The 14774-nt window shown below is 34.7% G+C and overlaps 1 protein-coding gene across 7 annotated transcripts in view; it reads left to right on the top strand.

Moving 5' to 3' along the window:
- Positions 1-14774, top strand: part of PARP8 (poly(ADP-ribose) polymerase family member 8) — a 172598-nt gene that overhangs the window by 123959 nt on the left and 33865 nt on the right. For all 7 annotated transcript variants that reach the window (XR_005358489.1, XR_005358488.1, XR_005358490.1 and 4 more), the window contains 4 exons: positions 394-958; positions 2629-2679; positions 2777-2872; positions 13249-13341. Coding sequence is in view for 4 of the 7 variants with exons in the window: in XM_038535141.1 (XP_038391069.1) it covers positions 394-958; positions 2629-2679; positions 2777-2872; positions 13249-13341 (805 nt within the window). In the remaining 3 variants the exon portion in view is untranslated. The remainder of the gene's footprint in view (positions 1-393; positions 959-2628; positions 2680-2776; positions 2873-13248; positions 13342-14774) is intronic.

Raw genomic sequence — 14774 nt, 5'->3', positions numbered from 1 at the left:
TATTTTCTGTATGACTTCAAAGAACAGACAAAGTTCTATCCATTCCATCGAAAACATAGAAAGATACTCATTTCTACACTGAGTTTCTGTTTTCTTAATGTGAGTTAAATGTGTTAAAATGACATTCTTTGTTTTCTGATCACACAGAGTCGTCTCTATGAGATTAGTTGTGCATAGACTTCTGGGGGAGGAGGGGCCAAAAACCTGATAATCCTTTTTTTTGCTTTGCAGGAAACACATAATTCAGGTCAGCCCGTGTGATCACGGCGCACATACCTTTTGGTTTCTATGTGAGCCGCGCGGGCTGTAGTAAACGAGGGGGTATCTAGCAGAGCGGAGTTGGCTAGAGGCGCCCAGGTCTGCCCCGTTGTTAATTGTTGTTCCCTTTTGAAGGTCGCCAAGTTATCCTCCCCCTGGTTGCGGCAAGAGCAAATCCAAACTGAAATCCGAGCAAGACGGAATCTCCAAAACGCATAAGCTGCTGCGGAGGACTTGTTCCAGTACCGTCAAGGCTGACGACGTGTGTGCCACCAAGTCGCACAGGACCTTTGGCCGCTCCCTGTCCAGCGACCCCAGGGCGGAGCAGGCCGTGACGAGCATTAAGTCGCACAAACTCTTGACCCGGCCCTGCCCCGCGGCTGTCAAGCCCGAGGACTGCCTCACCCTGAAGTCGCACAAACTGTTGACACGGTCCTGTTCGGGGGATCCGCGGTGCGAGCACAGCTCCAGCTTGAAGCCCCACAAACTGCTAAGCAGATCCTACTCCAGTAACCTCCGAATGGAAGAGCTGTACGGGCTGAAGAGCCACAAGCTGCTCAGCAAGTCTTACTGCAGCGCTCCCAAGTCCTCCAAGACGGAGCTTTTCAAGGAGCCTAACGCAGAGGGCAGGAGGCTCTCTCTTACCTCAGGGCTTATTGGTATCTTAACACCATCCTCGTCGTCCTCTTCCCAGCCTGCTGTGCGTAAACCCTTTCCATCCCCAGTTCCCATATGATCACTAAGGGGCAGGAGAGGGGTGTGCGTGTGTGGGTGTTGTCAGGTCTGGTAGAGGAAAGAAGCAAGATTTGTTTCTGGTTGGTTTATTTTTATTTTTTTGGTTTGCTTTGTTTTTTTTGTTTTGTTTTTTTGTTGTTGTTGTTTTAATGTATCCTTTTTTTTTCTTTGGGGATAGGATTTAGCAGACCAGACCTGTGCAGCTGGTACTGGAATGTTCTTTTCAGTTCTGAAAAAAATAAATAGAGCTATTGATTTAAGGTCTAGTCCAAATTCTGGTCATGGTCAGGAATGCTGCTAAAAATGGATGTCGGTTGGATCCCTAAAGCCTGGATCCCTAAAGCCTATCCTGCTAAGCGAGCATGGCATTTTAATGTTTTATCAAGTAGGTTTATCTGTTTGCTAGTTTCCATACATAGGTAGTGGAGGACAGAGTTAGTCTAATAATTATATTATTATATATGTATATTACTCTTACAAAGGAACACTTTGCCTATGAACATCGTAACTTGTAGAGAGAAGCAGCATTTCCTTCTGTATCCCAGAGCTTCACTTAAAGCTGCTCTCAGTGGCTACTTTATAAAACTGAAATCACTTTATCCTGAAGTTTTTTGGTGGAGATGGGGCTGGAAGGTGACTGTGATAAAACTTGAGTCCTTTGGGTGGTATTTATTGGGAGTCAGTCTTACACAAAATTTATCTTTGGAGTGATCAATTAGAGCCAATTTCAGATGAAGAAAACAGACCTACCTTCTGTATATTAATTACATAAAAGAGTTGATAAAAAAATGTTGCTTTTTTTTGGGGGGGGGGGGAAATGTGTGTATGTGTGTGTGTGTGTGTGTTGGGGTAAGCATGTATGTAACTCTTAACCATACATATGGATACACTTAGCAATCGATGAAATTGAAAAAAAATGAGATATATTTTCAGAAAGTTATTCTGCTCTTGTATAGCTTTATTTCTAAAATTACATTGTAAGTGGTATCACAAAATTATATTTGTGTTAAGAGAATATACTTAAATATGTTGATAACTTTAGTTGGAGATCCCTAAAAGTCCATTTCCTAGCTAAAGTAAGCATTAAGGACACACACACAGGAAATAATGTCAAAGTGTTAACATAGAGAGTTTCCCATGATAGTTACACCTACGAAAGATAATTTCACATATTCTGTAAAGGAAAATGCCTTACTATCTTCCTGTATGATTAACCCTCATACAGTACAATAGTTTAGTGTTGTGCCTCCTCAGTAGCTGTCTCATATATCCTTGGAGGAATAATTCTCATTGTAAAATAAGATAGAAAATAGTCTAAGTGAGGAGGTGGGAGCATTTGACAGTAAGCAGTAGAGGAAATGAGCTTTTGTGCTCATTTAAAAATGCCAATCATTTTTACTAGAAGATCAAAAATTAAGAATACTATTCATTTAGCTTAGACAAGGCTTGCAGTAGTAATGGCAGAAAGTATAATAAAGAAATTCTAAAATCTTGATGTCATAATCGGTGATTTAATTCATATTACAGGCCATCTTAGATCACACTTGTATTCACTGTTGCAGAAAGTCAAAATCTGTAATTTATATATTCTTTGAGTTAAAAAATTATTTTCTTCTTTTACTTTGCTTTTTATAGCCAAATGGTGCCAAATGCATTCCAATACGAGACCGCGGCTTCCTCGTGCAGGTATGAGCCAAGCCATCCACTGCAGAAGGATTTTAGCTTTTAATGGGTTTTCAGATAATTTCTGAGCTTAATTATTTCTCTTTATTGTTTTATTCAGACAATTGAGTTTGCTGAACAGCGGATCCCTGTATTGAATGAATACTGTGTGGTTTGTGATGAGCCACATGTGTTTCAAAATGGCCCCATGCTTAGGGTAAGTTCTCAGATAGAACTATCAATGCTAATATAGAATATAAATGACAAGGGTTAAGATATAAATAAGTAAATGACTTGACTTAGCAGTAAATGCTCTCCAATGAGCAAATTATGTAATGCACATAGTGGTGTAATTTTGACAAATGAATCACTGTTTCTGAAGGAGTCTGTGAAAGAGCAAGTTGTTTCATATTAGGAAAATATTTCTTAAATGTGCCTATCCATCATCTCTCTTTCCATCCATCTATTTGCGTGTATCTCTCTATCCATTTACATCTATGTTAATATCAATTGATGTAGATGTAGGTGGATATAGAGATAAATATAGCTATAGATGTATATATATAAGCTTGTGAACAGTGTTTCTTCAAAACCACACAATTTTAAGATGCTTACTCTAGAGAGGAAAGGGTTGAAGTTAGAAGAGATATAAAGTAGCATTCAGAGAATTAGAATAAAGATTTTTTAAAAATGCCAGCTCACTGACACGTTTGGGGCATTATTGAGGGAGTATAGAAATAAGAATCGGTGTATATATGTGCAGTTTGGGGGAATTCACCCAATTTCAAGTTTTCCTGCAATTTTTAATTGAGATAAAATTCACCACCATGCAATTCACTATTTTAATGTATACAATTCAGTAGTTTTTAGTGTATTCATAAATGTGCAACCAGTACCACTGTCTGATTCCAGAACCTTTCTGTTACCCTCCAAAACAACCCCTCACACGGGTGCCTGGGTGGCTCAATTGCTCAAGTGTCTGCCTTCTGCTCAGGTCCTGATCTCAGGGTCCTGGGATCCAGCCCCATGTCAGGCTCCCTGCTCGGTGGGGAGCATTCTCTCTCTCTCTCTCTCTTTCTCTCTCTCTCTCTCTCTCTCTCAAATAAATAAAATCCTTTAAAAAAGAAAAAAAGAAATCCATAACTGTTAGCAGTCATTCCCAATTTTGTCTTCCCCTCATTCTCTGGAAACCATCAGTTTATTTTTTTATTTCTATGAATTTGCTTATTCTGGACATTTCATACAAATGGAATCCTATGTTATTCAGCCTTTTGTTTTTGGCTTCTTTCACTTAATATAATATCTTCAATGGGGTGCCTGAGTAGCTCAGTGGTTAAGCGTCTGCCTTCAGCTCAGGGCATGATCCTGGGGTTCCGGGATCAAGTCCCATATCGGGCTCCCTGCATGGAGCCTGCTTCTCCCTCTGCCTGTGTCTCTGCCTCTCTCTGTGTGTCTCTCATGAATAAATAAATAAAATCTTTAAAAAATATATGTTCTCAAGATTCATCCATATAGTGTCTATCATTCCTGTATTCATCTTTTTTTGTAATAGTATTATATGGATATATGACATTCATTTATCCATTCATCATTTAAAGGAATTACCAGGACATGTGTTAACTCTGTTTAAGAAACTACCAAACTCTTTTTGACAATGGCTGTACTGTTTTATATTCCCATCGACCGTGCATGATGGTTCCAATCTCTCCACGTATTCTCCAGCACTTGTGATTCTCTTTTTTCCCATCCCAATTATACCCATCTGAATGTACGTAAAGTGGTATTTCCTTATGGCTCAGATTTGCACTTCCCTAATGATTAGTGATTTTAAGCATTTTTTCATGTGCTTATTGGCCACTTGTGCGTCTTCTTTGGAGAAATGTTTGTATTCATTGCCCATTTTTAATTGGACTATTTCTGTTTTGTTGATGAGTTATTAGAGTTCTTTATATATTCGGAATACTAGATTTTTATTAGATATGTGATTTGCAGATATTCTCTCCTGTTTTATGGGTTTTCTTTTCACTTTCTTGATAGTGTCCTGTGACACTCAAAAATTTTTAATTTTATGAAGTCCATATTTATCAATTAAACTATTGCTAATCCAAAGTTACAAAGATTTATACCTTTATACCTATATTTCCTTTTAAGTATTTTTATAATTTCTGTCTTACAATTAACTCACTGATCCTTTTTGAGTTAATTTTTGTGTATGGGGTTAGGCTTTAAATTTATTCTTTTGTATATAGATACCCAATTGCCTCAGCACCATTTATTGAAAAGACCACCTTTCTCCATTGATCTTGGCACTCTTATTGAAAATCATTTGACTCTAGGTGTATTGGTTTATTATTGGACTCTTAATTTTATTCCACTAACCTGTATGTGTATCCTTGCACCTGTGCCTCACTGTCTTGATTACTGTAGCTCTGCGGTAAGTTTGTAAGAAAGAAGTGTGAGTCCTCCAACTTCGTTTCCTTTTATAATATTGTTTTCACTATTTAGAGTCGCTTGCACTTCTATTTGAATTCTAAGGTCAGTTTGTTCATTTCTGAAAAAAAAATAAAAGAGTGGGGGGGAGTTGGAATTTTATAGGTTTGCATTGAATCTCTAGGCCAATTTGAGAAGTACTGCTGCCTTAACAATTTTAACCCTTCAAATCCATGAACACAGGAAAAATTTCCATTTATTTGGATCTTAAAAAAATTTTTTTCTACACTATTTTGTAGTTTTCATCGTTCAGGTCTTATACATCCTTGGATAAACTTATTTTTAAGTTAGTTTATTCTTTGTAATGCTCTTGTCACTTCTAACCAACATTGCACTGGAGGCTTTAGCTGATTAGATAAGAAAAAATATTAGAAGATATCTAGATCAGAAAGGAAAACTGAAATGATCTCTATTTGCAGATGACATGAGTGCTGTGTGCTAGACACTGCAGTAAATAGTTTGCATATTGCTTCCTTATTTGATTTTCACAAAACTCTTGTGATTTATGTATTTTTGTGCCCATGGTGCACAAATTAGGGGATTAAGATTGAAAGAGGTTGAGCAATTTGTTCAACATCACTCAGCTAATATGGGTAAAAGCTGGACTTTGAGCCTGATGCTACCTGGTTTTAAAACTGTATCATAACTGCTTACTGAAGGCTTCTTAACTATAAGGCATCATGCTAGATTCTGTTGTACTGTTTAAGAGAAATTTGTCCTGTTCTTGGAAATGTATATTTGAAAAGACAAGTTAAAAAGCCTAGAAAGAGACAATTTTATCAGTACTTGTTTGCATTTCAAGATTTATACTCTTAAAAACCTATAATAATCATTTCTAATCATGATCTTTTGTCAAGTTGTCTGATATGTTGGTTTTATTTTATTTGCTTATAGGAAACAGATAAACAAAAAGTTTTTCTTGCCCCCCATACACTATTTTTTATCTTCCTTCAAAGAGATACAGTATTACTCTGAAACCCAAATTAACTAAATCAGCATTTATTTATTAAATATTTGTGCAAGTGTGTGTGTGTATTAAATATTTGTGCAAGTGTGTTACATGATACTTGGAAATGTGCAGTTACGATGAGAATAAGGAGAATCCTTTGGTCATCTCAGTTTACCCATCAGAAGCCCATCTTTATATCTGTGTATCTTGATCTATTGCTTGATCTATGGCAATGCAATCTTCACTCCATAAATTAATAGTAATGTTATTAATGGCACATGCTTTTTTGGTGCTTTTTATGCGATCATGTGTTCAAGGTGTTTTACATGGATTGATTTAATCCTCATGATAACCCTATGAGATGGCTATTATTATTACCCCTGCTTTACAGATGAGGAAAACAATAATTTTTTTTTAATATCAACACTGCTAGTAAGTGATAGAGATGAAATTCAGATCCTGTCAGAATGGCACAAGGCCACGGTTCTTAGTCATGATGCTACTTTTGTACTTGAACTGACTACTTTTATATCCTGGAAATTTACTACACATGTTGTGGTTCTTATGGTTCAGTTACTGGCAGTTCATTTTTGTAATAAGTGGTAGAAATGTCCTGATTGCCATTGGTATTCTCTGTGCCTTGTTCCAATTTTTGTTTTACTTTACCTGTTTTATTCTGAACCAGTGAAGCTACTGGTTTCTTTCTAGAAATGGAAGTGCTTTTGTAAATAATGATGTTTTCTAAAGAAATAGAGCTAGTTATCAGCTGGTTTTATATTGCTGCAATTCAGACTGATATCTAAGGAAATCAGAAAACCTACTTAGGTTTCTTAAAGAGTAAGATAAGTGACAACTGAAATCAGAACAGAAAATGAAAGTCAAAGAAACGTCTGATTGTCAAAGGAAAAGAAGTAAACAGAAAGCACTGCTTCTTGATTCTTTTAAATAGATATTTAACCTAAATCCAGCATACTTATTTTTTATATATCTCTCCTTACATTGCAGTATGTTTTATTGTAGTTTTAATAGAAATGTATAAAATTATAAAATTTCTTATGAGGTATTAATCACTAAACTGACCCATTGACCATTTATTCAGCTCAGGTGGCACATTACAAACTGTAATACTACTAGAGATATAGAGAGAAGAAGTTATACCCCAGTGGGTGGTTAAATAGATCAGATAAAACTCGGGTTTCCATAGAATTCTATGCCTGATGTTCATTATGTTTGTTAGATCTCTCTCTTTCAAAATTCAAACTGTGTCTTACATTTTTTCTCTTTTTTCTAAGCATGATTATTAATTGAATGACTAAGTCGCCCTTTACTACTATTCCCCAGAAGTCCTAACATTTTGGTCACTAGTACTGCTCTGTCACTTTCCTCAGAGATCTGGGTAAGCATATCAAACTTTCTGCAACGTGGGTAGCCACACTGCTTACTTATTTAGAATACATAATGATCCACTTATCTCTTTGTTCATTGAGGTCATAAATGTCACTCCCAGGTGTGAGGCCTGACATGAAATACTTTGAAAATTCATAAAACTCACATTAACATCACAAGTTTATAAAGTCCTGAGTTTTTTTGTGTAGTTTGGATTATGATCAGAAAACCAAACCAAAACCGCATCAGTGGTTTACATTTTGAAATCAACTAAAGTATTAATAGAACAAACTGTTGATGCTTTAAAATGTTGATTTTTGTCTTCATCTGGTTTTTTGGAAAACATGAAAATAAGGTTTTATCACCAGACTCACCACTGTTTTCTCAGTCTCTAACTTCCTAGTGCTCTTTTTATTAGACTCACCCTGAGCACCAGGATCAATGTAATTGTTTGTCTTCTTTGAACCTTACACAAGGGCAGCTGAACTAGTTTGGAGAAAACCACACACTTGGTTGTAGGGATTAGTGTCCCTACAGTTAGAGGTTTATCACTGGTACTTGGCAATCATTCTGTATGTCCCTGGCTAATAGACTTTCCCATTCCCAGATCAACGTAGGATACAAAAATTACGACCTCGTTTTCTTCTCCTATCATGTGAAAATGTTCCAGATTGCTTGCTATGAATGGATTGATCAGGCCTGAGATTTTGCTGTCATTGTTTGGGAATAATGCCCCATAAACTGAACCAAAATCAGCTGAGAAACCTGAGAATCTGTAATTTTGTGTATCCAGCCTTGTTTTGGACCTTAGGCAAATGTTTGTAACTAAGTTCTTATTTTCAGAGGGAAATTAACAGCACCCAGTTATAACTTCATCATTAGTTTAAAGCATTCCCATGAAAATTGTTGAGAAACTGAGAATATAGTTAAACCTGGATATGTCCTATTTTTTACTTCCTAAGAATAAAACAGCAGGTAGGTCTTCTTGTAGTTAGGTCTGACTTTAATATTTAAAGAATGGGGATCCCTGGGTGGCGCAGCGGTTTGGCGCCTGCCTTTGGCCCAGGGCATGATCCTGGAGACCCGGGATCGAATCCCACATCGGGCTCCCGGTGCATGGAGCCTGCTTCTCCCTCTGCCTGTGTCTCTGCCTCTCTCTCTCGCTCTCTCTGTGACTATCATAAATAAATAAAAATTAAAAAAAAAAAAAAAGAACTGCATGTTTAAAAAAAAAAAAATTTAAAGAATGGATGGAAAAGCACATCCTGGTCCCTCCTTACCCAATCCTCCCATCCCACAGAAGTAAGATTTCAACATTTGAAATACAGGCTAAGCTAAATAATAATTATACCAAAACATTTTAGTTCAGAAATAGGACTTTTTTTTCACATCTAAATTGAGTAGAAAGAAATTGGCTCAAATAACAACTTTAGTTGTATGAGACAATAGGAAACACTGTTGAAGCATAAACAGGCATGAGCCTATCTTTACTATATATCTGTCTTGATCTCTGTGGGATTCCTGTCTTTCTTTATGGATAGTAAACTTTCCCCCCACCTTGAATGTGTTTCTCTTCCAAACTATGAAAAGAACCTGAAAAAAAAAAAAAAAAAAAAAAAAGAACCTGAAGCACTGAATATAAAATCAGAAATACAAAGAGCTAAAGGCTTGTAGGTTTTGAGTTTCTAGCAGATACTCTTAATTATTCTCATATGTTTTCAATACTAGTTTTTTAATTATGAATTGTATTTACACTGCTCCTTTATTTTTTAGCAAGAACAATTTTAATAATAAATTAAGGATTTGGATAAACTATGGATATGAAAATAAAAATAGCATTTCCTAATAAGCTTCAATGAAAATTTTTATTAAACATTTATTTTTGTATACAAATTGGGCTAAAAGAAGTAGAAGATATGACTTATCCAGGTTACCTAGTTAATATTTAAACAGCTCTGTACACCTCAGGGAGATTTTATAAATCTTATCTTACTTGGTTCTCTTTCTCAGTCTTCTTATCAACCTGGTGCTCTAGCTGTGATTTTTTTATCCCTGTTTTACAGATAGGAAAACTGAACTGTGCACATGAGCCCCAGCTAGAGCAGTAACCACTTTTTATCTCTTCTATATGTAAGGCTTACATGACAAATTTTGTTTAAACGGGAAGAGGATGACAAAAAAGGTTTGAAAACCACTCACCTACACCATACTATATATAAATACATAGCTAGATTCTCTTGAATTTTATCATTTCTATTTTTAGTAAGAAGTAATTTAAATTCATTGAAGACACAAAGTTTCTAAAATGCATTTTGGGTTCTAAAATATTCTTTAGGGCTTAACCATTTTTGAAATATTTTTCATTGCTCACATTTAAATTGTTTTGATTCAAATAAAATTTAAAATGCATTTCTCTTAGCTTTAAAGCTTCTAAAGTAAATCTTTGGGACATATAAAATTCTCCATGTGTTTAAATGGTACATAATGAATATTATATTGCAAAAAAATTATGTATGTGAAATGGCAAGAGGGACTTGTCATGGTTTCACAGTTTAAATTATAGGAATAATTGCTTGAAGAAAATATATAACATTAAGAATTGGTAATACTTTACAAATTGAAACTTACCGATTGATTGAAAACTCAAAAATGAATTCATAAATGATGTACATATTTAGTTATATTTAGGCATACACACTTTGTATTAAATTATATGTAGTAAGACATATCATTGAACTTATCCTATAAAGCGATTAAATGACTGTCTTATTTTTTTAATATATTTTTAATTGGGGTATATTTTTATTAATTTATTAATTTATTTTTTAAGTAATCTCCACACTCAATGTGGGATTTGAACTCACAACCTCAAGATCAAGAGTTGCGTGCTGTACCAACTAAACCAGCCTGGTGCCCCAACTATGTTCCATTTTTTAATTGATGCTAGAACTTTCTGTATAAATAGCTTAGTAATAGCAGAATTTGTTGGGGGCGGGGGATTAGCTCAGAGTCTGCTAACATGGGAGAACACTAACCCACAATATAATTACTTATGTTTCTTTAGGGAAGAATAATTTGGTTTCCCTTTCTTGAATAAGATATCCTTTCTGTGAGCAATGAGATATCTAATCTTGATTACTTAATATGATTTGAGAAGTTTGTTTTAGTATGCTATCTTGTGTTGACATTTTGAACTTCTCAAATAAGATGTGAATAAACATGGGGGAAGGGAGGGAGAAAGGTTTACAAAAACTAGTTTGTAAATGTTTATCTCAAAGTTAAACTGATTTACATCTCAAGTACTGTCTTATACTTTCTAGTAAAAATGAGCAATAAATATAGAATTGTTATTTTAAAAATTCACTAGTATTTACTTAATTTGGTGTTAATACAGCATATAAATTAATCACCTATTACTACCTCTATGTTTGCTATTTTTTTAAAAAAGGGGAAGATTATAAGAACTTAAGGTATACTTCAAATTTTTTAGTCTGGTAGTGAAATTGCCTTTCCTCCCTCTCAAAGTTTTCTAGTTTTCTAGGGTACCTGATTTCCTTCTTCATATAGTTGCAGTAACCGTATATTCCTGTGAATCAGCATCATTTCAACCAAAAAGATGCAGGAAAGAAAAGAAGTGTCCATAAAGTAATCAAGTCATAGCTTTTATCATTAGGAACATAGATTTATTTTTTAAAGTCATAGGTCGGTTGGCAAGTTCATGTAATTTGGAGATTGGAATATAATCAGGTCTGGCAGGGGAATGAAATGGAAATGCAAAAGAAAGCAATGACATGTTGTTTTTTTGTGACCCAAGATAAAAGAAATAGGTCAGGATGAAATTGGTAAAAATTATTTGAGACAAAATCAGGGTGGCACATGAATACTTAGGATTGGGGACAAAGTGTGCAATTGAGATATGTTAAGAATAACTATTATATTTTTTCTTCAGTTTTCAAAAATTTTCCTATATTGAAATCTTAAAACTTTATCCATCCAATCTCGTATAGTGTGAGGTATTTTATTTCATTTTCATTTCTATTGTTTAAAGCAACAATTTGGTACTGAGAAAGATAGTTTATATTATTTTAAAACAGTTCCTAGAATCTGTGTGAATATACATGTAGATAGGTACATATATACATATTAGGATGATCACCAAGTATAATTGATTGCCAAAGTTCAAATGAAAAAATAAAACCAATTATTACTGGTATACACTAAGTAAGCTTTATCTTATTATTCCTTTGGGATTGATGGATTTTATTCATAAAAAAATGTATGGTTATTTGACAAGAATAGTATTAAAAATAAATAACCTTCTGTATCACTGTTTACTTCCTCAGTGAACTTTGTGGGGTAGCTGTACAGGAATAAATTCCTAGGGCCCTTTTATGATTTCCATGGTTTATCTTTTCCTTGGATTCTTTTTGTATACAGGTCCACTAAAATACCAATATAGAAAAAAATAAATAAAATAAAATAAAATACCAATATAGTGTTTGGCAGCATAAGAAATATACAATAAATGACTGCTGTTACTATTTCAGACCGTATCATGCTTCCAGAAAGTGAACAAAAGAAACAACCAATGTCCCTGGAGAAAATGGAGGCTGACATATATGTGCACAGAAACACACACAAAAAATAGAAGATTAAAAATAGGTTAAACTTAAGAATAAGTAGCATAAATTGAACAATGTGCTCTAAGTATGGCTATCTATATGTAGCAGGTATATATAGGTTGAGTCTGGATAAAGAGCTTTCTCCAATTTATTTCCTCTGAGGTAGATTTTCCTGATGTTTCTGAAATGTAATCAAACTGTACTTTTAAGGTGTACAAAAGAAATGTATCAATTGATTGTTTTCCTGGAATTCTCTTAGGGGAATGTCAGCCAGAAATGTTTGTGATTGGTTATGCTTATGTCTACAAAGCAACCATATGGGCCCATTACGAACATAAAGGATGGACCCTAAAGGACCATACTTCCCACTGGTTAAGCACTAGACCAAGCGGTCTTCTGAAATGAGTGAGCACAGGGCCAGTGGCACTAACAAATGACTTTTGTCTGCTAGGCAGTGGCACCATGGATTGTATCGTGTTAGGCTTCATCAGCTACCTAATGCAATGTATCTCGAGAGATAAGATAGATCAAACAGATGACACCATATTAGATTTGAAAGATGAGAAGTTTTCCAAAGCAATTGCAGAGTATATATTTCAGTGCTGTTGACTTCAGGAGGTTATTGAAGTCAAAAGTCTTTGCAACAAAACCAATCTTTCAAGAGCTGGGTAGCAAGTAAGCAGTCATGCTTATTTCTTCCAAAGAAAATTACCTAGAAAAAAGTAGGATTCTTCTTTGTATATTTGTTTTACACAGCTGTAGAGTCTAATCTCATTTTTTAGTATATCACCAGCTTAGGTGTCTGCTTTTTTTAATATATATATATATCTCAGGTACAAATGTGTATTAAGTAGGAGAGATGGATTTTCCATCTATTGCTAAAAAATTCTAAGTGCTGGTGCTAACAGCTATTTGAAATGGATTTCTTATATTTGTGAATCCATATCACTAGATGATTATTTACCAATTGTTACCCAAATTTAGAAATTTAACTTTTGTTAAATAAAGTCCTATGATTGATTTCTTTCTTTTTAACATTCTGAAATCTGCATTTTCTTTAGTTATTTAATGGAATGTCATAAATTTAATTTAGGAATTGGAAAACGGAAAAAACAGCGTTGTAACTGATTGCCCTTTCTTTTACAGCCCACTGTGTGTGAGCGAGAGCTATGCGTGTTTGCTTTTCAAACCCTGGGAGTAATGAATGAAGCTGCTGATGAGATAGCAACCGGAGCTCAGGTAGGAACACATGGTGCTAATTATCCTGATTTTGATTTGAAAAATTTATTCTGATCCACTAGTTACCTTCAGTCTGTTCTTCTTTTGGACACATTTTTGATAGTTTGACGGTAAACCAAAAAGCAAGCTGGCGTTTGACTATTTTATTTTATTTTATTTTATTTTATTTTATTTTATTTTATTTTTTTAGCTAGAAACTCAATTTTGCTATCTGTATCTAGTGAGTGTTTTGTCATTTGGCAGTTGCCAAGGGAAGAAATTAAGCCAAATTTCTTGTGTTTGAAAAATAACTGTGACTCTGTCATGGTGAAGTTGAAATATCGAAACCCTTGCACATGCATTATGTAAAATTTATTTGTAAAGTTATAGTGCCATAAAATGGAAGCCAATTTATTTTTAAAACTTGGGTGAAACAATAAAGGGCAGAATATATTAAAAAAATCCAATTTTACAATAACAGTGTTTATGACATGGAAGAAAAATATAAAAACAAATGAAGCAGCTTGGAAGTAGAGAAGCTTTCCATGCTTCTGAAAGGAAAAAATAAATTCTAAAGATGCCAGAATTTACTTAGCGAATTCCATCAAAATTTCAATTTATTTTTAAAATTTCTTTATGGAATCTAACTTTCTAATAAATTTATAAGAAAAAAATCAGAGAAAACAAAAAAATGAATGTTAATTAAGGGAGGCTAGACCAAACATATACAAAAGCATATTATGCAATCCTGGGGTGCCTGGGTGGCTCAATTGGTTAAGCATCTGCCTTCAGCTCAGGTCATGATCTCAGGGTGCTGGGATTGAGCTCCGTGTCACACTCCCTGCCTAGCTGGGAGTCTGCTTCTCCCTCTCTGTCTGCCTGCCACTCTGCCTACTTGTGCTCTCTCTCTGTCAACTAAAGAAATAAATTCTTAAAAAAAAACATTATGCAACCCTGTATTTTTTTTTAAATGCAGCCGTGGCAAAGAATAGAAAGAGATCTAGTTATAAATGTATTTAATATACTTTAAAGGCGGTATCATGTCAAGTTGTAAAATGAAAATGATTTAGTATGTGAGGCAGGAACAAATGACCTCCAACATGGGGGTGGGAGTCAATTTAGCCCTGTACACTGTGTGTAAAAACAAATTCCCAAAAAGACTTAAAGAAGAGTTTCATTTAAAAATACTGTATACAAACTAGGGGAGAGTAAAACCAAGCATGCACAATGCAGATAGTGTATCAGGTTTGTGCATTTATGCAGTTTCAAGAAATGGTGAAGGAAAATACCAACAGATTTGAGTCCTCACATACTTTACATTTTTTACTGGAAAGAATAGTGAACATTAAGGGCTAACCATGAGAAAATTTGTTTTGCCTCAAACATAGTTGTATAAAAGCACATAAAAATTGAAAAGAAAGACATGAAGACCATTAACAGATTAATTGTGGAAA

This window comes from Canis lupus, chromosome 4 (genome assembly GCF_011100685.1).
Source record: "Canis lupus familiaris isolate Mischka breed German Shepherd chromosome 4, alternate assembly UU_Cfam_GSD_1.0, whole genome shotgun sequence".
Classification (NCBI taxonomy): domain Eukaryota; kingdom Metazoa; phylum Chordata; class Mammalia; order Carnivora; family Canidae; genus Canis; species Canis lupus.
The sequence above is the reverse complement of the archived record's forward strand: the minus strand, read 5'-3'. Positions and strand labels throughout refer to the sequence as shown.